Source organism: Grus americana, chromosome 13 (genome assembly GCF_028858705.1).
Source record: "Grus americana isolate bGruAme1 chromosome 13, bGruAme1.mat, whole genome shotgun sequence".
NCBI lineage: Eukaryota > Metazoa > Chordata > Aves > Gruiformes > Gruidae > Grus > Grus americana.
This window is the reverse complement of record NC_072864.1, coordinates 1,142,450-1,167,232: the sequence shown is the minus strand read 5'-3', so window position 1 is coordinate 1,167,232 and position 24,783 is coordinate 1,142,450. Positions and strand designations below refer to the sequence as shown.

General features: G+C 58.0%; 2 protein-coding genes across 9 annotated transcripts in view; one reads left to right on the top strand and one right to left on the bottom strand.

Moving 5' to 3' along the window:
• Nucleotides 1-16,603, top strand: part of WWP2 (WW domain containing E3 ubiquitin protein ligase 2) — a 179,607-nt gene extending 163,004 nt beyond the window's left edge. For all 8 annotated transcript variants that reach the window (XM_054840912.1, XM_054840916.1, XM_054840915.1 and 5 more), the window contains 16 exons: nt 868-957; nt 2,718-2,892; nt 6,194-6,248; nt 8,176-8,257; nt 8,894-9,022; nt 9,316-9,394; nt 9,521-9,592; nt 9,684-9,772; nt 10,975-11,134; nt 12,175-12,308; nt 12,436-12,576; nt 13,170-13,290; nt 13,610-13,714; nt 14,264-14,360; nt 15,194-15,266; nt 15,498-16,603. In XM_054840912.1, the coding sequence (XP_054696887.1) occupies nt 868-957; nt 2,718-2,892; nt 6,194-6,248; nt 8,176-8,257; nt 8,894-9,022; nt 9,316-9,394; nt 9,521-9,592; nt 9,684-9,772; nt 10,975-11,134; nt 12,175-12,308; nt 12,436-12,576; nt 13,170-13,290; nt 13,610-13,714; nt 14,264-14,360; nt 15,194-15,266; nt 15,498-15,597 (1,702 nt within the window). In that variant the 3' untranslated portion in view covers nt 15,598-16,603. The remainder of the gene's footprint in view (nt 1-867; nt 958-2,717; nt 2,893-6,193; nt 6,249-8,175; nt 8,258-8,893; nt 9,023-9,315; nt 9,395-9,520; nt 9,593-9,683; nt 9,773-10,974; nt 11,135-12,174; nt 12,309-12,435; nt 12,577-13,169; nt 13,291-13,609; nt 13,715-14,263; nt 14,361-15,193; nt 15,267-15,497) is intronic.
• A 1,722-nt stretch (nt 16,604-18,325) lies between these two features.
• PSMD7 (proteasome 26S subunit, non-ATPase 7) lies at nt 18,326-24,607 on the bottom strand. Its single transcript, XM_054841186.1, has 7 exons — nt 24,436-24,607; nt 23,421-23,512; nt 22,014-22,106; nt 21,046-21,143; nt 20,651-20,731; nt 19,474-19,565; nt 18,326-18,809 (listed from the first exon to the last, which is right to left on the bottom strand). Exons 1-7 carry the CDS (start codon nt 24,507-24,509, stop codon nt 18,371-18,373), a joined length of 969 nt encoding a protein of 322 aa, XP_054697161.1. The 5' UTR covers nt 24,510-24,607; the 3' UTR covers nt 18,326-18,370.
• Nucleotides 24,608-24,783: the final 176 nt, after the last annotated feature.

Here is a 24,783-nt window from a genome sequence, read left to right as displayed (position 1 = left end):
ACTCAGCCCCAGCCCAAACTCAGAGGCTCCCCTTTAAAGATGTATTAAGAGAAACCAAACAAAAACTACATCAGAAACTCACAGGACATAAAACTGACCCTGTGTGAAATCTTATGCCGACCCTCCTACTTTCTGGAGGAAATTAGGAATTTGTGCTCCAAATTATGCCTGTTTTCAGAAAGCAGACTGCTGCAGCGCCTCTCCGATAGTCTCGATCTAACACGCCAAACAACTGTCCTGTAAACCTGCTGTCGTTCTTTATTTTAAATAAAGGTTGGAACACCGTAGCTAAGCAATGCGAGGAGGTAGGCTTGCTAATCCACCAGATGCAGCTCGCTGGACATTCTTGGTAATAAGGTGATTATTAATTATTCACAGCTCGCTGATCTGAGGGGGAGGCTGGGCTGCACAGCTGCAGTCTGAGCCGTGGGCACACACACAAACAGTTTTCCAGGGAGGCTGTTCGGGCATGATTTAAAGTAGACGAAGGTGTCTGAAGTCTCTTGGTCCTACGGGTAGCGAGGCTCCGGCTCTCGCTGCCCCGCAGATGCAGGGGCCGAGGCTGCTGGATCCACGGTGCTTGTTCCAGCCGAGCCCCTTCGCTTCACCTCTGTGTTTGAGGAGAGGACAGGCGCCATCTCGTCTGCCTCGGGTTTCCTCCACGTCCTCTCCCGAGGGGTGCTGCCCTCCCCAGCTGGCCCTGGAGCGGTGGGGACAGGCGCCGGGGAGCCCTGCAGTGGGAGGCATGCCGCTCTGGCTGGCATCGCAGAGGGCAGTTTGTTTTGGTAGCTGCACCTCGGCCAGGGTTCGGTCTCTGTGCTAGCAAGTGTCAACTCTCTCTTGATTTATTTTTTGTTTTTCTTGCAGGTGGGAGCAGCGAGAGCTGCCTAATGGTAGAGTCTACTATGTAGACCATAACAACAAGACCACCACGTGGGAGAGACCTCTTCCTCCGGGGTAAGGGGCTCTGGGGGCAGCTGGCATCTCGCATACTGAACTAACTTCTTGTATCGGATGCACGGGAGTGTGCACAAAAGGAGAGAAGTGGGTTGGTGGCAGGAAGGACTTTTCATTCCTAAAAAGAAATGGGGTGAGATGACCAAGCGTTTGCTGGCCTGAAAGCATGCCCTATATCCTCAGAAAGGTCTTTTCATCATTCGTAAAATGGAAAAAGCTTTCCAATCTGTTGCGTTTTGACCTCTGTTAGAGGATTATTTATTTTAAACCGTCCATGGAAATGAACACTTGACCAGCGGTGCAACCGCTTGTGGGCAGAGCAGAGGAGTGGGCCTTGGGGACGGGGTGCCAGCAACGTCCCACCGAGGACCAGGGGAAGGGAGGGGGTGGGCCTCATGTCACCTGGAAAAAGAGATGCTTCTAGGTGGGACCTGACCAGAAACAGGCACACTCCGTGTGCCCCAAACCTGGAGCTGGACCCTGGGACTATCTCAGAGGGCCTCATGTTCTCAGCCACATTGGGGGCTGCTTGTGCTTGAGAAGACGGTGCTGCTCAGCTCCGTGAGACCCGCAGGAAGCATTCTGCAAAACTCACGCTCAGGAGGGCCGTGCTTTCATTTGCAGGAGTAAACAGTCTTCAGGTCATAAAGGCTGTGCACAGCCCTGGGGGCCACGTGCTTTCCAGAAGCTTGCTGAATTCTCACCTCTTTGTGCTCCTAAAAGCAGAGAACTTGATGCAGCCAAACTGGTGTTGTTCTCTAGACTGAGTTTGTTCAGGGCCGGAATGACTCGAGCGTGCTTTTACCACCAATGTAACGTGTGAGAGTGAAATACAAGCCTGTCCTGTGTTCTTCCACGGGAGCCTCCAGGTTCCTGCGGGCACGCTCTACCCTCAGTTAAGCTGTGATCTCTGCAGCTGCTTTCTGATTCTACAACAGCTTGAAATCTGTCTGATGTTAAAAGAGGGAGGCTGTTACCTGCAAAGGAAGGTTCAGAGTACCCCAGGTGTGCTTCCGCCCTCTTGCCTTAGCTCTGTCGGAGGTCAGCTGTCTTGGAGGAATGCTTAAGGCATCCTGGTGTGAACTCTGCTAATATCTAGTCTTCATGTGCCCTTGCAGGGAGCAGCTTCAGGCCTTACTAGGCTTTTGTATTTCCTTCTGGTGGATCTGTGTCCAAAGCAGCCCCTTCAGCTGTGAAACTGGTGGTTATGCTGGAGCTGGGAACTGAGTCCTTGTGTGAAAGGGTATCTTAGTCTTGGGAGAGGAGCCAGAGAGCGAGGGTCTGAGGTCAGCCTGTAGTGTCAGAGTGAAATGAAAAATCATGGTCTCCCTAGCTGGACCCTTGGGCCCCACAGCTCTCAGCTATTTCTCACTTGGAGGACTCTGAGCTGCTTTTCTCACCTGTGTTTCCAAGAGGCAGAACTTGACCACAAATCCTCTGCTGAGCCGCTGCATGGGGAGCACAAGGGGAGCTTGGCAGCTGGGGAAAGGGGCTCACAACCCAGCACTCCTCTCAGTCCTGCTTTCAACACGTTCTGCTGCTGCCTGTCCAGGGCCCCAGGGGCAGCCCTCAGGCAAGGGCAATGGGAAGTTCCTTGGTGTAGGACTGTGTGTGTGCCTTCTGCTGCGCCTCCCGACCTCTCCGGGGTTTCTGCTGCCTTTGCACCTGCGTTAATATTGAGTTGCTGCATGGCAGCTGGAGGCACCTGCCAGCAGGACCTGCCGAGGATGGACAGTGACATCTTCTTCTGGTGTTTCCAGGTGGGAGAAGCGTGTGGATCCTCGAGGCAGGTATTACTATGTGGACCACAACACCCGTACCACCACGTGGCAGCGCCCCACGGCCGAGTACGTCAGGAACTATGAGCAGTGGCAGTCCCAGCGAAACCAGCTCCAAGGAGCCATGCAGCAGTTCAGCCAAAGATTCCTGTATCAGGTGAGAGCCGGGGGGCTGCGGTGGTGGTGGTCTCACCCAGCTCTCCCACTGATCTCGCCTGGGCTGGCCTGGTGAGCGTGGGGGGGTGCTCGCTGGGCTGTGTGGGGTCTGCCTGCTCAGCAGAGCAGCCTTCAGACAGGAGAGCCTACGAGCTCCTCTGCTGCGTCCAGAGAACCCTGTGGGAGTAACTTTCTTTTTATAAAACAGCTTGCATGGCCCTGAAGGGTGGTGGTAGGTGTCCTCAGCAGCCTGTCCCCGGTGTCCCTTCAGTGCCAGCGTGGCTAGGCACTCGCTTTCTTCCTTGGCTCCCTTCAGCCAAGCCTTACTGCTGACCTGCGAGGCTTGCAGGACTCGCTGCGTGCTGTCGGAGCTGGGCATACACTGAGAAAGCCACGGGAGCCTGGTCTGTAGCAGGAGGGGAGGCTCTTGGGGCTGAGCTTGTCCCTCCCTAAGTGTCTGTTGGACTGAGGACAGCGAGTTGGGTCCTGGGTGGCAGCAGGAGTCAGCAGCAGTAGCTGCAGGACCAGGGTACCAGTGCTGGCACGGTGAGAGCTGTGAGAGCCAGGGGACCAGAGAGCACAGGGAATGAGCGCTGCTGGGCTTGCTGAGCTCCCCCTGGCTTTCTCTGCTTCTTTCCCTTGTTCCTGGTTTGGGCTGAGTAGCTGCGTTTCCTTACTTGGGGAGAGGTCTCTCAACAGCCCCGCAGAGCAATAGCTCCTGGGCAGAGACCACTTTTGTCCTGGCCTTGCCTTTGCTGCTGGAGCCAGGACCCAGCCTCCAGCGGTGGTGAGCACCCTTTGATAACCAGGGCTGTGCTGGCGGCTGTTGGGCTGCAGGGTGAGCGGTGCTTGGGAAAGAGCCAGGCTGGAGTGTTTCCACCTCGCGGAGTGGCGATGTCCCAGTGCTCTCTGCCGTCAGCCGGCCCCGTGCCTCGCAGCGTAAAACGCAGCTCTGAAGGCGGAGAGCTCCGGTGGGGCAGGTGCGAGTGAAGGTGGGCAGAGCAGGGTGACCAGCTTCCCATTGACGTTTAGCTCCTCTCGGAGAAAGCCAAGAGGCTGACGTGTCCCAGCAGCGCTGCTAGCGCTGGTGCAAGCTCTGTGCTCCAGCGAGGAGCTCAGATGCTCCCTGGGAAGGGGGTGCAGAGTCCGTCCTCCGGTACTGATCTGCATGAGATGCAACCAGGGGGTGCGGGAAGCTGCTCTGCCCCTTTCCTCCCCCTGCCTGTCTCTCCCCGGACAGCTCGCCAGCCCTTCCAAGCCTTGTGGCGGGAGCTGGACCCTCGTGGCTCTATATCCCTCCACCCGCTTGCTCTCCTCGGCACGCCGTTGGCAGGACCCCTGTGGAGGAGCGCGTGGGAGGGGGCTTCCACCGGAGGCCAAATGGGGCTCCAGGCCTGTCGCTTGCTCGCGTCTCCGCCAGCGCCAGCTTTGGAGTTGCTCCAGCACTGTGCGACTCGCCCTGGCCGGGCTCCGCGGAGTGCAGAGGGAGGGACTCGCGCTCCAAATTTAGCCTGATGAAACGATTGTACTTTTTGTTTCAAGCTCTCCGCTGCCAGCGGCAATGGCTCCTGCTCTGCCTCCTTCCCCGCTGGGGCTTTCTGCTTTGCTTTGCCCTCCCGTCTCCAGTATCCGCCGTGCTGGGAGATGAGGGCAGGGGGGTGATGAGCAGCGCTGCAGCCCTGGGTGACTCAGAGCCCTCTCCACGCAGCCCCTGGGGGAAGCCGTGGCTCGGGGGCTGGGGTGCAGCTGGGGACGGCTCTGCCAGCAGGTCCCCCCGGTGCCGCAGGGCTCCCCGGGCTGTGCCCCCGCGCAGCATCCCTTGCACCAAGGGGTCTTGCGGGCATGAGGGGCCGGGTTGTTCCCAGGGGCTGTGGAGAGCTGTGGGAGGGCTGGCTCCGCAGAGCTCTGCCCCAGGGTCTTGTCTCTCTGCCTTGTTAGTTCTAATTAGTTACTCTGAGGTCACAGTGAGGTGATACCTCTGGATGCGACTCGGCTGTGCTTCTGGCCGGCCTGTCTGGGCAGGGAGGGAGCGGAGACTGCCCCGAGCCCGAGGCACGCTGTGCCAGGCTGGCCGCTGCGGGGACAGTGCCTCCTGCACCCCAGTCCTGGCACGTGGGGTCGGGAGGAAAAGCCAAAGCTCAGAGAGGCACGGACTGTGCCAGCCCCGTCCTCGACGTGCCCCAGGACACCCCTGGGGTGCTGGGCTGCCATGGGGTGCCCCAAGTGCTGGTGCCTGTCTCAGGGTGGGGGCCCTGGCATCCCGCATAGCGGCCGTGCCTGGGCCCGGGGCTGCCTCCCATCCCTGGGTGGGAGGGATGGGCCTGGCTGTGGGTGGTGTTTCCTGAGCCCCCCCGACTCTGATCCCTGGCCTGGTGTGGAGGGCTGGGATGCTGGCCGGGCTGGGACGCAGGCCCTTCTCTAGCAGCTGGGTGTCAGGAGGTGCAGTGGGGCAATGAAAATGCCTTTTTGGTAACAGTACGTTTCTTATTTAATCATTAAAAGCACTCGCAGGCTGCCTCCTCCCCTGAACCCCCAACTGTCGGGGCTGCGCCTCCATCCCCAGGGACCTCCAGTGGAGCTGGAGCCGGGGGGGGTGCTCACGCGGGGTCTCGCTTCAGCCTGCCCCCCACCATCCTGGGGCATCCCCCCGGTTCAGGCTGGGTGACGGCCGCCGGCTCTGCCCGCCCCGGGGAAGAAGAAAGGTGCTTTGTGCATCGCCCCCCAACCTGCTAGGGGGGCGGCGGGGCGCGGAGCCGCCCGTCTGCGCAGATGAATGTGGCCTCAGTGCGAGCGCATCCCGCGCCCCGCGCCCTGCCCGGGGAGGAGGGGGCCCCGGCCCGCCAGGAAGCGCTGGGCGTGGACAGGGCTTGTGGGAATGATTTCATTGGAAAGGCCTGCGATATTTTTTCCCCTCTTGTGTGTGGTTCTTGGAGGAGGCTGGAGGTGTATCTGGTGGGGACAGGCGGCGGGAGCTGAGCAGCCGCGCACATCTGGACGCAGCCGCGCCGTCCCGCTCCCCTCTGTGCGGCACGGCCCCTGCCCTGCCACCCCCTTGGCTGCCCCAGCCTCTGTTTAGTTTGTGCTTTTTTTTTTTGCTTTTTTTTTTTAACCCCCTTGAGTGTGCGAGGTGTCTGGTGTTGTTTTTTTTTTTTTTTTTTTTTTTTTAAAGTTCTCTGGGAGCTGCGGGCCAAGAGGAGGCGAGTGTGAGCGGGGGCTGCACAGCTCACCTCCACGCTCCGCTCTTCCCAGGCGTCCCTACCCTGGTTTTTATTTTGTGTTTTTGCCCTCTCTGTTGTCTCTAGTCGTCCGGCACCCCGTCTGACAATGATCCTCTCGGTCCCCTTCCTCCCGGCTGGGGTAAGTACTGAGCCGCCTCACCTGCACGCCGCCGCGCTCACCGGACAGCCTGCCGGGGACGGTCCTCCGTCACCTGGAGCAGGACCCTGCTCACCCCGCAGGGAGGACGGTGCTGTCAGCAGCTCCTTTGCTCCCGTCCCTGGCATCAATGGGAACGGTGGCTGGGGAGCCAGCGTTCCCCGTGCTCTGCTGCATGTGGGGCTGTCTGCCTGTGATTAGCATGATCTCTGATTTGAAATCCAGCTTTTTTTCCTTTTTTCCCCTTTTCCTGGAGGAGTTCCCAGTCTCTCTCAGCTACTGAATGCAGAAGTGCTTGTGGTTGTTCTTTGGACGGGGGGAGAGGTTGGGGATCCAACTCCTCTGCCGAGCAGGGATCCGTCCTACTGCCATGCGTGCCTCCTGGGATGCTCTGCCCCGGTCCGCAGCAGGGCTGGGAGCTGGCAGGAGTGGGGCTGGCTGTCCTGTCTCCACGGGCCAAGTGTCACGTGCCGGGATGTTTGGAAAGGTCCCTGTGCCATCCCCAGGGCCCCCCCTCCGTGCCAAGAGCACCCCTGGCGAGGGCAGGCTGGGATGCTCGTGGGTGCGGACGGGCAGTGCTGTGCCGGGCAGGAGAGGGGTTAAAACTGTGGGGAGCTTGGAACAGGACAGAGGGGGCCCAGGCTGTAAGGGGGTCTCCAAGGGCAGGGTCTCAATGGGGACGGTGCCGGAGTCTTTGCTGCTCCTGCATCAGTGAGGTGAGCCCCGGCCTGGGAGGAGAGGGGCTCTGTCCCCAGGGCCGGCTGGGCAGGCTGGGGGGAGGCACAGCTGTGTGCGGTGGGACGGGGGTCCCTGGGATGGACGGCGTCCCCAGGATCGATGCAGCCCTGGTCATGGCGTGCGGGGTGTGCCGGAGCCATGGTGTGGGGGCTGCTTCCCGCAGTCCGGGGGTGAGATGGAGCGAGGGGGGCCGCGGTGGCCGGGAGGTGACAGGGGAGCGTGCGTGCAGGGCGTCCCTGCCGGCATGGAGCAGGGCCATGCATGCGGGGAGTGACGCAGGCACGTGGAGGGAGGAGGTGTGTTGCGTGTGAGGCACACGTGTTGGTGGGGAGGCAGCGAGCGTGCGTGGGTGTGTGCAGGGGGTGGCTGGCAAGAGGCAAGGCTGGCATCGGCAGGCAGGACGAGGGGGTGCATGGGGTGGGTGCAGGCGCCCGGGGCTGGCGACGGGGGGAGCGGGTGCAGGATCACCACTGAGCCAGGACACATGGTGCCCAGCCACAGCTGGGAGGCTCTTGCTGTTGTGAGCGTGCAAATAGCATCGGGAAGGGGGTGCCTGGGGAAGTGTGTGGCACGTATGGGGAGCGTGTGCTGGGAGGCTCCTGTGCAACAAGCGTGTGAGGCTGCGGGCGCAGAGGGGGTCGAGCGGTGGTGCTGGTGTGAGTGGCGTGCTTGTCTTGTGCCTGTGCGCTACAGGAGGAGGTGTGGGTGTGCGGTGTGTGCGGGGAGCACAAGCTGTGCAGTTGCAGCAACGCCACGCAGGGAGCTGGCATGTGTTTGAGAAAGCACCCGCAGACGCGCCTGGAGGGACGCTGTGCTTGCGGAGCGCTGCGTGTCCGAGGAGGGTGCGTGTGCCGCCTGCCCAGCAAGGTGCATGGCCGAGCACGGCTCTTGTACCAGCCTGGCAGTGTGTTGGCAGGGCCGAACTCGGCCGTGGCACCTCCCCGCGCGCTGACCTTGGGGGCGCCGGAGAAAGCCGGCCTGTGCACGTAGAAGAAACATAGGGGTTTATACCCTACCTCTTCCAGATGAGCCGGGGCAGTGCTGGTGGGGGGGTGGGACAGGGGGAACCAACAAACTTCTCAGCAGCTGGGAGAGGAGGGCTGTTCCCGGGACTGCGGGCCAGCGCTGGCCAGGGCGCTCCAGCTAACGCTTCCTCTCCTTTTTCTCTTAGAGAAGAGACAGGACAATGGGCGAGTGTATTACGTGAACCACAACACACGGACCACCCAGTGGGAAGACCCTCGCACGCAGGGGTAGGCAGCCTGCCGGGAGAGCAGGGAGGACGCTCACGGTGTCGGAAGGTCCATGCGATGGGCTGCTGAGAGCTGGCATCCGTGCTAGGGGACCGAGCGGGCTGCAGCACCGGGGAGGCAAAAGCCCTGAGAGCTGCAGGCAGCGAGCAGGCAGTGCCGGAGCCCAGGAGGGTCAGACACGAACCCTCGGCATCGCGGGGCAGCTCTCTGGCTTGTGGGAACTGAGGGTGGAGATGAGGAAGTGACGGGGAAGACTGCAGGGCCCTCTGGGCAGAAAGAGGTGCTTTCTTCCTGCCCTGTCGCCTTCCCGCGGGGCTCCGCTTGGGCTCCCGAGAGCTCTGGGTTGTGGTTCTCCAGAGATCTGCCCCGGCTGAGGACCTGGCCCAGGTCTCCACTGAGGCCACCTCTCCCGCAGACAGAGTGAAGCTGTAACTGTGGCCAGTCTTGGCCAAGCCCAGCAGGGCTCCTGTCTCGGGGTGCAGGCAGGCGCTCGCTAATCCCATACCAGGAATCCTTCCTTTTGCCTGGCACGGAGCGGCAAGCTGAGGGCGGTCCCCAAGGGCAGCCATTCGGAGGGCCGCAGCTGAGGGCGAGATGCCTGAGGCTTCTGCCCAGTGACCCCTTCCTTGTCGGCAGGATGATCCAGGAGCCGCCGCTGCCGCCCGGCTGGGAGATGAAGTACACGAACGAGGGCGTGCGCTACTTTGTGGACCACAACACTCGCACCACCACCTTCAAGGACCCGCGCCCTGGATTCGAGTCTGGGTAAGTGTTTTTGGGCCGAGCCCCTCGCTCTGCAGCCAGGCTGCACGCTGGGAGCTGGGACTCGAGCTGCCTGCTCGCAGCTCTGCCTCCCCGTGACACGGAGTGGGGAAGTGGTTCAGCTTTGTTGCAAAGACACTGAACAGTGGGTTTAGGGCCTCGCATTTGGCTCTGACGGAGGTGAGCTGTGCCCGAGAGATCTTCCTCCCGCCTGGCAGGCGATGAGGCTGCTGGGGCCGGGCGGCTCACGCCAGGGCAGGTGGGGATGCTGAACCAAGGCCTGCGCTGTTTTGCAGGAGCAAGCAGGGTGGCTCCCCGGGGGCATACGACCGGAGCTTTCGCTGGAAATACCACCAGTTCCGCTTCCTCTGCCATGTGAGTAGAGCGGCCGGGGGGGCCCCTGGGTGGGTGCGTGGACAGCCTGACCCCACGGGCAGGCAGGGGTGAGGAGAGCTGCAGTCCCAGCCTGCACAAAGCCTCGTGTCTCTGCCTTGCCCGTAGTCAAACGCGTTGCCCAGCCACGTGAAGATCAGCGTTTCCCGACAGACGCTCTTTGAGGACTCCTTCCAGCAGGTGAGGAGGTGCCGAGGCTGCGGAGCCCGGGGCGGTGCGGAGCTGGCCCTCGCCCCAGCCCGTGGTGACGCTTCCCCTTGCTTCTCCTCAGATCATGAACATGAAGCCGTACGACCTGCGGCGCCGCCTGTACATCATCATGCGAGGAGAGGAGGGCCTGGACTATGGCGGCATTGCTAGGTGAGCGCTGGCGTGCCGGGCCACATGCCCGCTGCTGGACGGGGCTGTGCCCTGCCTGCGGCGTGAATCCCTCAAGGGCAGCGCGGGCAGGGGTCTGTCCAGCAGCTACGCTCAGGGTCCCCTGCCTTTCTCCAGAGCTGTTCGAATGGAAAGCAGTGTGAGTTTTAGGAATGGTGGAACACCCCGAAAGCATCGCACCAGCATGTTCCTGGCACATAGAGGGCTGGGGCACCCAGCTGGGGCTCTCCTGACACCCCCAGGGCACGGGGGTGATGGGTCGAGCGGCCTCTTCTCCCCGCAGCCCACCTTCGCAGCCAACAGGCCCTGGTGTTTGCCAGGACAGTCGGTGCGTGCTGGGGCAGACGTGGTGCGATGCAGTTGCTGCAGCCTCCGCTGCCTGCCCCGAGGATGGCGTAACCACAGAGCACGGGCTGCGTCTCAGCTGGAGGGGGGGTCTCGTGTCCCTGTGAGCCCCCGCTGGCTCCTCGGTGCGTCTGCCTTGGTGCTGGGCTAACGCTTGCCCTGCCTGCCGCCGCCCTGGCATTCGTGCTGCCGTGCTTTCGCCTGCTCCTCCTTTGTGGCACCGCTGCCCCCGGCTCTGGTGCAGGGGCTCCTGCTCTCCGCCTCTCTCCGTGTCCTGCCAGTGGTTTTACCCTATGGTAGGTTACGTCATGCTGTTCTACCACAGGGTAGAACCACGGACGGGATGCCGGGGCTGCCTCTGCGTCCGACGACTCCCATCTCCCTGCACGGCCGGGGGAGCAAAGCCAGGACGGTACCCGTCCCACGCCGCTTTCAGCTCAGGGTGGGGCTCCCGGGGGGAGCCTGTGCGGGAGACTCGGGGGGTGTGTGCACAGTGGCGTGTGTGCGTACGTGTGCAACAGCCTGGGTGGGACTGAGCCGCATGGTGCCTGCTGGGATCCCCGATGCTCCAAGCAGGACCTCCGGCAAACTGGGACGTTTGTGGCTGTGGTGTCTCCAGAAGCATTTCACAAACCACGCTCAGTGCCCCTGGGGTGGAGGAAACCTTGGCCAAGGCACACCAGGGCCCAACGCTTGCACCAGCACCCCGAGGAGACGGGCGCCTGGTTTGCGCGGGGTGTGCCATCCCTCTCGCTGGGGCTCAGCCTCCCCACGCAGCCCCCGGGCGCCCTGGCTCCTCGAGCCATTCCTCACCGCGCTCCCCCTTCCTCTCGCCCCAGGGAGTGGTTCTTCCTCCTGTCCCATGAGGTGCTCAACCCCATGTACTGCCTCTTCGAGTACGCTGGCAAGAACAACTACTGCCTGCAGATCAACCCTGCCTCCTCCATCAACCCCGACCACCTCACCTACTTCCGCTTCATCGGCCGCTTCATTGCCATGGTAAGAGCCTGGGTGATGCAGGGAGAGGGGTCGGGGAGGCGATGGGAGACAAGACGCTTTGTTTGTGTCCCCCCCACGGAGCAGGGGCCTTGCAGGGGACAGGGGTGGCCGGCGGGGCGAGAGGCAGCTCCGTGTGCTGTGGCGGTGCTCGGCTCGGCACTGTTGCTGTCCTTAAGCCCCTTCTCGCTCAGGTGTGGGTCTGTGGGAGACGGGCCATTGAGGGGGTGCTGTGGGGGGATGCATTTTCAATCTGGGGAATGGCCGTGGGGCCGGAGGGGACCTGGTTTCCCAGGGGCTGTGTGGCGGGGATGGCTCCAGGTCTTTGGCTGCCACCCCAGGTGCTGTCGGGTCTGCAGCTCCAGGGACTATTTTTAGCCCCAGCAGTGTGAGATTTTCCAGCTGCCCAAGCCCCAGAGCGGCTCCTCCCGTTCGTCTCGCATTCCCCAAGGCCAACGTGCTGCGGGTTACCCGGCCCTGGGTTGGCAGGGGGGGCTGCCGGGGCTCCCCAAGCTTGGGGAAGGTCCCTGGCCCGTGGCCCCGCGAGGTGTGTGCGGGAGGTGGCTGTGTGCTGCTCGGGTCCCCGTTCTGTCCTGCCCTGCCCTCCGCGTTGCAGGATACCAATAAAACCCCAGACTATTACTCACCGCTGGGCCGTTCTAGACAAGCGTCTGCATTATTTTTGGCTGCCTTTGCCTTGGGGCTCCTGGAAGCCAGGGATTCAGGGAAGCCGCAGCGCAGTTCTGTTTAAACAAGTGCTCTTAATAGAGCTTCGAGGGGAGAAGGAGACACGGTGGAATTTGTGGTGGGGAGGGGAGAGGGGCTGCGAGCACACCCGCACCGGGCGAGCTGCCCCCAGGCAGTGCTGTCGGGGGGAGCCCACTCCTCCCCACCGTGGTTGCCAGCCGGGAGCGAGTGCCGCGGCTCTGGGACCCTGGGAGCCGTTCCCTTTTGCCTCACAACTGCCCCAGTGATGGAGCGTCGTCTCACCCCACGGGTCTGTCCTGGGGTCCCCCATGACCCGGCATCACTTCCCCACACAGGCTCTGTATCACGGGAAGTTCATCGATACTGGCTTCACGCTGCCCTTCTACAAGCGGATGCTGAACAAGCGGCCCACGCTGAAGGACCTGGAATCCATCGACCCTGAGTTTTACAACTCCATCGTCTGGACCAAGTGAGTGCCCTGCGCTCCCTCCTGGGCCAGGGCCTGTCCCGCTGCGGGGGAGGCAGCGCTCCTCCCCACGGCCCCTCGTTCCTGGCAGTGCCTCCCTCAGAAATCACATCCTGGTGTCCTCCCGCAGGGAGAACAGCCTGGAGGAGTGTGGCCTGGAGCTGTACTTCATCCAGGACATGGAGATCCTGGGCAAGGTGACCACCCACGAGCTGAAGGAGGGTGGTGAGAGCATCCGGGTGACGGAGGAGAACAAGGAGGAGTACATCATGTGAGTGGCCGTCCCGACGCCCCCGACGGGTGTCTGGCCCCGCTGGCTGCAGGGCAGTTCTGGGCTGGGAACATGGGGCTTGGGACGTGGCCGCCTCCCTGGGCTACGTGGCCTGTGACAAGTATGGGCTGGCGCGGTCGGCCGAGCTCCGCTGCGGTCTGGCTTGCTGCTGGCTGGGCAGTTGCCAGTACTTTCAGGAAAGAGGAGAGGGGAGAGAGGGTGAGACTTCTCTCCCTGTCCCACGGCTGCTCACCCTGCCTGTCCACTGCCGGGCTGGCTGGGGGCTGCCAGGGCCGACTCCTCCTGCTGTCGGCAGGCTCTGCCCAGGGGACGTGCTTTGCACCCCTCAATGCCCCCCCCCCCAGCTGCTGGTCTGTGCTCAGGGCTGGCTGCTGCGCTCGGGTTCGGAGGCAGAGAGGGGAACCCGCTAGCGGGAATTGAGGGGAGCCCTGGTGATTTGCAGGAGCCCCTCTCCCCTGCCCCGTGCACCTCTGCCGTTCCCGGGGTCCCCCCACCGGCAGGAGGGATGGTGGGGGTTCCCCACGCCGGGCCAGCGGCACTGGCTGCCTGCCGACCGCCGTCTGCCTTCCCAGGCTGCTGACGGACTGGAGGTTCACGCGGGGTGTGGAGGAGCAGACCAAGGCTTTCCTGGATGGCTTCAACGAGGTGGTGCCGCTGGAGTGGCTGCGGTACTTCGACGAGAAGGAGCTGGAGGTGAGCTGGTGCCTGAGCTGGGACAAGGACACGGAGGTGCCGGTGCTTCCCACCCCACCGCAGGCTGCCCCCGGGATGGAGCGCGGTGACGTCAGCTCTGCTGACGGGGGTACCCCCGCCCCGGGTGGTTGGGTCTGTGGGGTGGCTCGTGGGTCTGTTAGCAAAGAAAACATCTTGTCGGAGGCAAGGAATTCCTCCCGGACACCTCCGTTGCCCAGCGCTGGAGCCTTGTGCAGCCAGGCACCGGGAGAGTCCGTGCTCCAACGCGCCGGCACAGGGCCCTGTTTCCCTTCCCCTGCTGACTGTCCCCTGTCCCCAGCTGATGCTGTGCGGCATGCAGGAGATCGACATGAACGACTGGCAGAAGAATACCATCTACCGGCACTACACCAAGAACAGCAAACAGATCCAGTGGTTCTGGCAGGTCAGTCCCAGCGCCGGCAGCGCCTCCGTCCCGCTCCCCATGCTGGGATTGTCCCCTGCCCGTGGCAGGCAGGGCTGGCCCGCGGCAGGCAGCCTCGCAGGCTGTCAGGAAGAACAGAATGCTCCCGTGAGCACGCGTTCAGCGAGAAGCATTTGGCTGTGGCTGGCAGAGGCCCCGGTGCTGCCGCCGAGGACAGCAGGCAGCACTTTGTGGTCGGCGTGTTTCTAGCAATAGCTGCTGCTCTTGGGCAGGGTGACGGGAGGGGGTGACATGAAATACAGCTGCGCCAGTTCTCCGTGCTGGCTGGGAGAGAAGGGGGGCAAAAGTGGCTCTGAGGGGGAGGGCAAGGCCGGGCAGAGCTGCTCCTCGCAGGCACCTTGGGATGCACTTGTCCCTGAGGATGTGGGACTGGAGGCAAGGGCCGGACTACGTGCCCGGCGTGCTGCGCTGCCCCGGGCTGTGTCTGAGCCCGGCCGGAGGGCATGGGGTGTTCGTGGCAGGAGCTTGGGGTGACAGGGCTCCCACTCTCCTGCTGCGTTCTCATCGTAGGTGGTTAAAGAGATGGACAACGAGAAGAGGATCCGGCTGTTGCAGTTTGTGACGGGGACCTGCCGCCTGCCTGTCGGGGGGTTCGCGGAGCTCATCGGTGCGTGTTCCTGGGCGCTCGGCTCAGGTGGGGGGGCTGGGGAGGTGAGCAGGGGCAGGGACCTGGCTGTCCACGTCCCCATCGCAGAGTGCAAGGCGGCCTGCGGCACGTGAGCGGTGAAGCAGCTGTGACGTCTGAGCACGGTGACATGCCGTACTCAGACAAATCCCTTAGCTGTGAACTGTGCTGCTACGGTTAACTTTGTCAGTCCAGTTTGTAATCTCATTTTGAATGAGAGTTGATCTTTGACTTAATTCTGATTTTTGTGCAATGAAACCCCTTTTTCAGAAAACCACAGTGTGGCATTATTCTGCTCTCATCCTTTAATTTGCTACTTTTTGGGGCCTGTACCAGGCTTTCCCTTACTTTCCTGGAATCGGTGTCAAGCTAACCAGCTAACTTAGCCCACTCGTTTATTCTTGCTGGCATATTAGCTGTTTTCCAGCCCCCTGGAACCCCTCCAGCATTCACAATCTGTTAAAAAGCGACCTCAGTGACTCAGAGTTCCTGAGCCAGGTCCTTTAAAACTCTCACATGGACCCGTTCAGTCCCGCGGGTCTATGGATAAATACGCTTTAGCGCTTGCTGTTTAACCATCCTGCCTAGAAGCCATGCTGCTATCGCTGTGCTGTGACAATACTCTTCAGCTTTCTCCTTTCTTGTTTTCGTGCATCCTCTCTGCAAAGGGGTCAGAAAGGGCAGTGAGTGGCGCTACAGATTTATGCCCCGATGTGTCTCAGATCATAAGGGCGCGTGATGGCGTGGCATGTTGGAGGGTTTTCTTTTTCAGCTCCTGGTCATGTAATGAGATTTGCTGTGCTCATAATTAACAGGCAGCAATGGGCCCCAGAAATTCTGCATCGATAAAGTTGGCAAAGAGACGTGGCTGCCTCGGAGCCATACATGGTAAGTCATTTTTCCTTGGCCCTGTTAGGAGCACACGGGGACAACCGCTGGCAGTCTCTGCGGGGCTGCGTGGGGCCCCGGGCGCCCTCCGTCCCCTCCACCCACGTTCCTGTGGGACGTAGCTGCTGTTCCTGGCTGTGCGTCTTACCGCGGCTGAGGCTAGAGGGGACCCTGCCGTGGGGGGGAGAATGGGGATCGCAGCGCTGGTCCCAGCCTCTGCTGTCTCTCCAGCTTTAACCGTCTGGATCTCCCTCCCTACAAGAGCTACGAACAGCTGAAGGAGAAGCTGCTTTATGCGATTGAGGAGACAGAAGGCTTTGGACAGGAGTGATGGAGCGTTGGTGCTTTCCCGGGGCGGGGAGGGCCCTGGAGCGCTGCTGGCCACAAGGTCCTGCCCACCGGTGCCTGCGGAGCCCAGCCCTCTCCCTGGGATGGTGCGCAGGCAGCTGTGGATGCTGTTGCTCTTGTTCCTGTGCGAGATCTGCGCTAACGCAACCCAGGGGGAAATGGGTCCACGTTTCCCTCCCCAAACAAATTTGAGGTGTGGTGGGTAGGCGGACACAGAAGCTCGTGAGGGGTGTGGGCTAGGGCAGAGGGGACGGGGCAAAGCCCTGCACCTTGGCAGGCAGCGTGCAGAGCACCGAGGCTCCCCGGTCCCCCCTCACAGACACAGGTAAATGAGATCTGGTTTCGGCACAGGCTAGTTTTTCCCCCTAGTGTTTTCTGCCTTCTCATGGCATTTTAATACGTGCAGGTGAGGAGGGGAAATGACTCTCGAGCCACCTCTCAGGTCACATCTGGGCCCTGTCCCGCACCCAGCAAAGGTAGCGGGGAAGCCCCAGTTGACGGCCCCTTCCCGTGCCCAGGGCCTGGCCCACCACCTCCGGTGCGCGTTTTGATTTGCAAGCCTGTGGCCCCGCTGCAGGTGTATTTAATATTTAAGCGAGTTGTTGCTCGGAGCTGGTGCTCTGGAGCAGCCTCGGGGGCTCCGGCCGCAGTTGGGCACCTCTGGCCTCGGTTGGTGGGTTCGGCCCAAACTCCCCGCGTTTCCTCTGCCGCCGGCCGGGCTGGCGGCAGGAGCTCCCGGAGCTGCAGGTGGGGGCAGGATCAGGCCTCTGCCCCTTGCCTGGATGCCACCTCTGCTGCCGCCCCCCCCTCCCCGCTGTTCAGAGGGGAGACGGACCCGCGGGAGCGTTGGTGTACGTAGCTGTACATAACGGAAGTCTATGGATACAAGATGCTGCGATAGCTTTTGACCGGTAACCGGATAGTTTTGTACTGCACTGTCCTGCCTCAGCGACGCTGACTTCTTGTGCAATAAACGATAAGCAGCTGCCGAGGTGTGTGTCCCTGGTCGGTGTGGCACGGGGGGGACAGCCCGGTGCGGCCCTGGGGGGGTCGGTGCGGGGATGCGGCTGAAGGGCCCTGATGGGCACCCGGAGCTCCTCAGCGGGGTCATAAATCCCACGTATTTTTTCCACGCGCACACTGTGCGGAGGGTCGGGCTGGGCGCAGTGCTCCTGCCCGCCTTCACCCAACCTATAATCACACTTGGCTAAAAACGTCTCCAGGCTGCTTTGCTGGAGCAGCCGCCCTGTGCCGCCGAGTGAAACCCAGAGCGCATTGGTGGAAGAAAATCAGGTGAATGCGGCCAGCGGCCATAGGCTGCCTGTGGTCAGTGAGAACTCCAAGACAAGCAGAACTAAACAAACCGCTATTCATGCCGCTGGGGGACAGTCGGCACCCAGTAATTTTGCCATCTCTTTGCTTTTCAGCAGCTGCCTTGGCTGGTTGGTTGTGTGGTTTTGGTTTTTTGTTGGTTGTTTTTTTTTTGTTTTTTTTTTTTTTTAATAGCCTGTACTTGTGCCATGCTGGGGGCTGGCCTTGCCAAGCGTGGCACAGCCGCTGCCAGCCCCCTCCCAGAAGAAATGCCTCAGTGGCTGTGGGCAGGCTGCTGGTGCTTTGCAGCCCTGGCACTGGCAGGGTCCTGGGGCCCCGGGTGCTGCTCACATCCTGCCCGGGGTGGGGCGGCAGGGGAGGGGAGGAGCGTCCCACCAGTGTCCATCCTGACCGGGGACGGTGACACGGTGCAGGGCAGCAGGTTATGGCTGGGGCTCTGCGGGGGAGGCTCCCTGGTGCTTCCCCGGTGTTGGTTTGGTAGCGTTTTAACCGCGAAGAGGTTGGGGAATGAGCAGATGATGCAGCAAAGCTAGTTCCCCCAGGGCACAGAGCTGGAGAAGCTCTACCAGTCGCACCGTGCCACCTGCGCTACACCAACAGGCACCGAGGTGCCTGCAGACAGTGCAGATAGGAACCAGGTTAATCTGCTGGCTATGTTCTGTGAAATTGGCTAATTGTAATGAATTTGTCTGGAAAACTGCCAGTACACACACCCAATACGGTAATGACCTGACACAACCTCCCTTCCTCACCAGCACAGGGTCCCATCTTCTGCCCCCTCAGTGTTTCCACCCCTGCAGAGCACCACATCAGCCAGCAGCAGAGGTTTTTGTCTGCTCCCCCCTGCCCCGAAGTGTCAGGTAACAAACGAGCCAATGCTGCTTGTCAGTGGCCAGCTAGAAAGGCTAGCAAAAAGATATGCTAGCCCAGCACAAGGTACAGCCAGCCATAGCAACAGCTTCTGCCAGTCATGCCGTGGTGCTTCCAGAACTCAGCACCTCCACCTCAGCTCCACAATGAATTGGTGCTCATAAAACCGGTGTCACACAGCAGTGAAAACTCAGTGAGGAGCAGGACAGAGCGTGGCGTCTAACACCATGCATGGTGGAAATCCTCAGCTGTTGCCCTACTGGTCACAGAAGGAGCACCGGGGGTGGGGGGGAAGGAAGAGTGCTGCCCTAAATAAAACATCCCCCCCCCAACTTTTACCCTTTTACCCCTTTGCCCCAAACTGCCCCACCTGCCCCGCAGTAACTGTCCACTTGTTGTGGCAGCTGCCAGTTTGAGCAGGTCTATCCCACCCCAGTACGATGGCTACCAAAGCCGAGGAAAGCAAAGTGCTGACCATGTCAACGAGAGAAAAGAACCCAGCAAAGTGATTTAGTTTACAAGATTTTTAATTTACAAATAAAAAACCCTACATTTTACTTCTTCTCCTTTTTCTCCTCTTTCTTGACATCACTCTTCTCCTTGTCTTTCTCCTTCTCATCTTTTCGCTCCTTTTTACTTTCTTCTTTTTCCTGTCCTTCCTTCTTCTCTGCATCCCTGTTGGCAATCTTGTTGTTAATGAGGTTGTGCAGGGCCACCACGGAACGGATGAGAGAAGCCAGATAAACCACCACCATCTGGTCGTTGGTCTTCAGATAAAAGGCCTTGACGAACTCCTGCAGGTTGACATCTGGAAGCAGGTTGAAGACGTCCTGAAGGTGGTAGATGATCTGGTGATTGATGGGGAGTTTGCCCATGGCCACTTTCTCGAGGTAGCTCCTGATGTCCAGAAGCTTGGAGTTCAGTCCCTTCAAGCCATGGACCTGATTTGTGATCCGCTGGGACAGAGTGCCCACCGTCGTATCCTTGATATCCCTGGAACACCCCAACAGAAAGAATCAGCATTAGAAGGTCGCTTTGCTCTCTCAGTACCGGGGGGCATGTTCACTTATGCAACCTCTCCAGCTGAAAAGGAAAAGCAGTTTGAAGCACAGCTGAACTGAACGCGCCAAGTCAAAGACAGACCGAACCGATGCACGTTACAAAGCATGCACCTAAAATAGACCATTGTTGTACCCTGTGGTGCGCGTACGTTCCCTTCGGAATAATTTTTGTAATACCAGTTAGAGGGACAGAGAAATAAACAACAGGAGTTCTGACTGGTGAAAAGGCGACCTGGGCTGCGTAGGGTGACTGCTCTCTTTTTGATGGGAGAGCTCCAGCCCCAGCAGCAACGCTCCCGTTCAGGCCTGCTCTGAGCACACAGCACCCGGAGGCAGTTCCAAACGATGCAATATCCTGCAGCTCTGACAGAATGAACGTGCAGTTTTCATCATCTCATCAGCGGGCAGTCACGCTTTGCACTAGCAATGAACGAATACGCCAAGCCAGCTCGCTAAATGAACACGCTGTTAGAGTTTAGGTACGTGTTTAACAAGATCCGCTTTCCCCCAGGAAGCTAGCACTGGGACGTGCCAGCCAGATCGTGTTCACGGCTACGCAAGTCTCAGAAGAAGGCTTTCAGGTTAAAGACGCTTACCGTAGCAAGTGTTCAACACCGACTTCCTCTGCCTCCTCTGCTCCGATCTCACTAGTCACGTGCTCAAACGTCTTGGAGGTGGGAGTGCCGTCCTTGGAGGTGCAAGAACACAGGAGACACGGTCAGACCAAGCACACAGTGGGTAGAACGGAAAGTCTCACTAAATACAATTCTTTCCTTCTTTCTTTCCTTCTTTCTTTCCTGATAGAACCTTATTACGTTTTTGGGACACCTTTTTTCATGCTGGTATTTGCTCTCAGCCAGTTAGAAGCACATACACAGTTCCAGGAAAAGAATACTAATATGGAGCAATTTCATTAAAATTATAATTTATGCACAGGATATTAGGGAAGATGTTGAAAAGAGTCACAGGCTGAATTTCTGAGAACAAGTTTTACCCTTGTGTTTTCTAAACCATTACCTGGACCAGTACACAGCTGCAAATAGAAAGCACCACCAGGACTACTGTGAATTAAAAACTAAGAACAAATCCTGCAGACAGGAGATCTGCAGTACTGGGAGCAGCTTTTTCCCCATGGTGAGGGTCTCGGAAAGGCAAAAGGCTCAAACTTTTTTATATACACCCAGAACGTCATTTAAATCGAACAATTGCAAATGAAAAGCTGAAGCTGACTTACGACTGGATGTTGTCTGCATGGTGCTGCAAGTGATTAGTAAGTGTTGCTCATGCCCGATCTACCTACTCAGCACTGGCAGGTGCACAAATGAGTAAGCACCTAATTACTCGCAACACCTCTGCAAACAGGCTGACGTGTAAAAGTGACGTCTTAAAAGCGCTCCGATCTGTGACTTTCTTCATGGCCACGGACACGACAAAAATGGGTGAGAAGCATCTTTCGTCCATTTTTCATATGGACAGCTGGAGCTGTGTCATTCCTTAGGTCAAACAGTAACGCACAGCTTTTCTTCCAGGGGCATTGGGGGACGAAAGCTTTAGTTACAAATGCTTTTACTGTGCCTGGGTTTTAATGTCTGGTTTCAGCAGATTTTGTCTGCCAGTCACAGGCCCTCACTACCAAACGCAACGTCCCACACGTAAAAGGCAACTCTGTGCCGTGGGACGTGCATCCTTCAGAAAATAAGGCAATCCTAACAGCCACCTTCTAACAGAAACCCTTTTCCTAGGAAGACGCAGGGAGACATGTTAAATACTCACATCATGAACTTCTTCAACTGAAATATAGGCTTCTGTGGGCAGCCCTAGGTCCTTTGGCTTCACATCAATAATCACCAACACCTTATGGAAAGAAAAAGCAAACATTTCAGAAAACTGTTTCATTCAAAGACTACAAAAAATTACCAAAGTCAGCTCTGCGCTCCACAGCAACGGGACACTGCCAGCTCAGAGGTGTTAACTTCAGGCTCTGAGAAAAGACAGCGATAGCTGTTTCAAAAGACTCTGATCTGAGTTCCTCAATCACTTCGCAGCTACGAGGTCTTTACCAAGGTGTATCACCAGTAACAACAGTGGGGCCAAGGGATCCCAGACCCCCCATTTAGGAAGAGAGGGGGTTGGGGGAAAAGAACAAACCCCAAAAGTGCAGCACTTACAGAGTTAGGACAGTATCTTTTCATCAGCTCATTGATGGCGATGTCGTTCTTGTGCAGTTTAGGGCCTGTGTGGTACCAACCAACTATTCTTTCTCTAGCTGAGCAAAACCAGAAAGGATTCTAAATCAGAATCACATGGTAAGACAACAGCTGAAAGATTTAGGCAGAGATGGTTTTAGCAAACAAAGAGTGGAAATGTGATGTATGTAGAAGATGAGTGGAAAGTAGGGGGACATGAATCATGGTAGGCAAGACAATGGCCAGCTAGTGACAAAGTTTACTGATCGTACTTATTGTAGCTTACTAATCACATGTATAACTTTATTCCTAGGTTCTTAACTAAACTGGACTACTTCCTATCATTTATTAATGTTGCAGATGTCAGGATCTGACAGCTTGAAACTCCGACAGCTAGAGATGCAAAAATTCTAGAAACGCTAACTGTATCACGAGAATGACAATTTGTCCCAGGGCTAAGAACATTCATAGGAATTGAAGTTATGAGTGAACGTTCAGCTCCAAAGTCTCAAACTGGGTGGGAAAGACACTTTTGAAAAAAGAGGTGAAGAGCAATTAGAATCATTACTTACAAAACATGAGTTTGTAATGTTTGCATTCATAAAAAACTAATTTCAGGGCACATCTGTATAGAACGGGCTATAGAGGGGAAAGCTTTGAAATTCTTCAGAAATAATGGCATTTTTGAATTCTGAATTACTCTGAAGATACAAAGCTGTCAGGAGACTTGGGAAAATTAGCAAGGTATAAATTAACGTGTTAAGAACACAAACTACTTGCACAAATTAACCTATGGAAACCATCAGCGAAGTGAAGTCACAGAAGGAATAAGCACGGAACGGCTTCTTAAGTAAGCAATTAACTCTCTGCCTTACTCTGAATTCACTTTCCTACACAGTCTTGAAAGTTTCTGGGAGTGTATTCCTGACTGCAAGATGACCTCAACTTACCGTTGACCTTCTTAAACATTCCATACATGTTCTCCAGATAGTCATGGTCTAGAAACCACACAGTATCGTCCTTGTCGTCCTCATCAAAAGGTACTGGGGATCAAACAAAATATCAGTATTTAAGGAACCAACTTCCAGACTGAAAGTGTTTGCAGAAACACTGTGGTTTAGGATATCTTTGGCTGCTAACGGAGAGTTTAACCAGTTTCAACTGCTCTGCAACACTAGGCTGCACAAGCTAACCTGCAGTGCCAGTCGATTCTCTCGGGTAGAGGCCGTCTCATAATGACTAACAGTTTAGAACTGAGGAATGAAATTAAGGTGTTCTGAGGGTTATCCTCCGTGGACAACATCAACCATCAGAGAGAGATCCTCCCACAAACACAAGTGACTCAGTAGTGTGCACAGACATCGGATATGATAAACTGAGTATCCCAGTAGACTTTACAGCTTGTTGATCAACAGCAGTCTACTTCAAGAAAAATTAGTTTTCAGTGCAGAACACATGTCATCAGCACTTTTATAAACTACTAGAACACGAGGCACTTAAGTAAGGACTATCTACCCTTGAGTAAAGGACTAGTTCTTTTATCAGTTAGCATGTATACAGGCACACAGTTGTGAGAACAGAGACAGGTCTCAGCCTTTTAATTTACAGATATAGTAAAAGGCTTCCTAGTTGAAAGGCCATCAAAATGACAAAAAAAAAAATCCTCTTTTCAACTCAAATGGAAAAAAGTTCCTCCAAAAGTTGGAAAAAACCCATAGTCCACACTTGGGAGAAGAACTCACATAAACTGTGAAACTCCATATATAAATGGAGATAATTTTGCTTCATCACAGAGCAGCCCCGCTGGGAAGGAAATGATCTAACTAACACAAATGGGTCAGCAAAAGCCATGCATTCAAGAAGTACTTTTACTATCACATGTAAGTATTTAAGAGGAAACTATTTCAACACCATTAACAACATACATAACAACTAGCATTTAAGTGGACAAAATCCGAGGAATAGTAGTAGAGCTGACATATACATTAAATCTTTACACAAGTAGGCAAGAGCTACGTCAGCACCGAGCGCTGTGATTTCTGTACAACATGTTGAGACACCAATCACTCAGCAGGTCAGCAAGTCCAACGCAGCAAAATATTCGCCAGTGTTTTAAGAGAGGTTTACATCTGCTCCCGAAACATTCCACATACACAGTTTAGTGGGAAGGTGCAGCACAGGACTGGCTGGAATAGGTGTATTTTGGACAGCACTTCTTGGTTTTTGTTAGATGTAGGCTGATTTGTACACGGAGGGAACAACCTCTGCTCTGTCAAGGTGGCTTAAAAAACCCCAAATGCAATCCGTCTATTAAATAATTCAGTAGGACTGAACAAGGGTAGGACGTCCAAACTCACCTGCAAAACTGTTGGACACATCTAGTATTTTTTTCTGCCACGAGCCTAGCAGCACACCGACGACTCGTTTCTGATTTCCAACTTTTCCTATTCTAAATGGAAAAGACTGTCAGTTCCTGCGACAAAAACCCTGATTCAGGAAAGGACGTAAGAGCAGACAAGTTGTTTCATCTAATTTCTGCAAGTTAAACAGCACGTGCATTGGAACAGAAGAAAAAGCGTTATGATTGTTTTATTACTGATTGTTAATTTATATCTAGAGAAAGGCGTTTCGGTGCCCCCGGAACCAAACCTTGTAACCCAGCGGTGCAGACAGAGGTTACGTGGTCCGGTGCAGCCAAGGAGGGGGACCGTGACCCAGACCGGGCTCCGCTGCAGCCTCTCCGCAGGACAGCGGGCTATGAAGTGCGTGTGCTCGGTGCACCCGCAGATCGCTTTCCCAACGGCAGGCTGGTTTGCCTTGCGAGATTTTTGGTTTTTAACACTAAAGCTGCTTGTCAATTGGCGCAATTAAGTTAAACTGGGCACAGATTCCACCGGGCGTTTAAGGGCCATGACTTATCCCCCCTCGGCAGCTGCAGGAACGAGCCCCTCCGCTGCCCCGTTTCACCGAGCAGGACGCCGTCTCCGAGCCCTCGGACGGGCGCTGACAGCCCTCCCACTTTTCTCCTGAAGGCGAAAACAGCAGCGGCGGCCCGGGGGGCTCCGGCGGCTCCCGCAGGCCGCGCTCCCGCCGCCACACGGGGATCGCGGCCCTCGGCACCGAGCGACCGGCCCGGGCCCGGGCGCGCCGCTCCCCTCACGGCGCGGGGTCCTCTCCACCCCGATCTGCCCGCCCCGGGGCCCGGCTCCCCCCGCAGCCCCGCTCCCTTCACGGCCCCGGGTCCCTCACGGTCCCGGGTCCCTCATGGCCCCGCTCCCCTCACGGCCCCGGGTCCCTCACGGCCCAGCCCGGCCCGGGCCCGGGCCCTTGACCGTGACTCAGCGCCGCGGCTCCGCGCCCGTCCGGCCCCACCTGTTGAAGTGATCGACGACGCTGAGCAGCACCAGCGGGTGCACCACCACCCGGTCCACCGCCAGCTCCGGCATGGCGCCCGCCCGGCCCCGCTCCGCCGCCAACCCGGCCCGACCGACCGCCCGCACCAGGCCCGCTCCCCGCCGCGCGGCCCCCGCTCCCAGCCTGCCCCGCTTCGGGGCGGGGCCACCTCCGCCATCTTTAAGAGGTCGTCGCCGGCAGGACACCATCTTGGAGAGGTCGCGGGAGACGGACGCGTCGCCGCCATCTTGGGAAGGTGCATCCCCGCTGTCGGCGGCGCGGCACCATCTTGGGGGAGTCGGGTCGCTCCGCCCGGAGGTGAGGGGC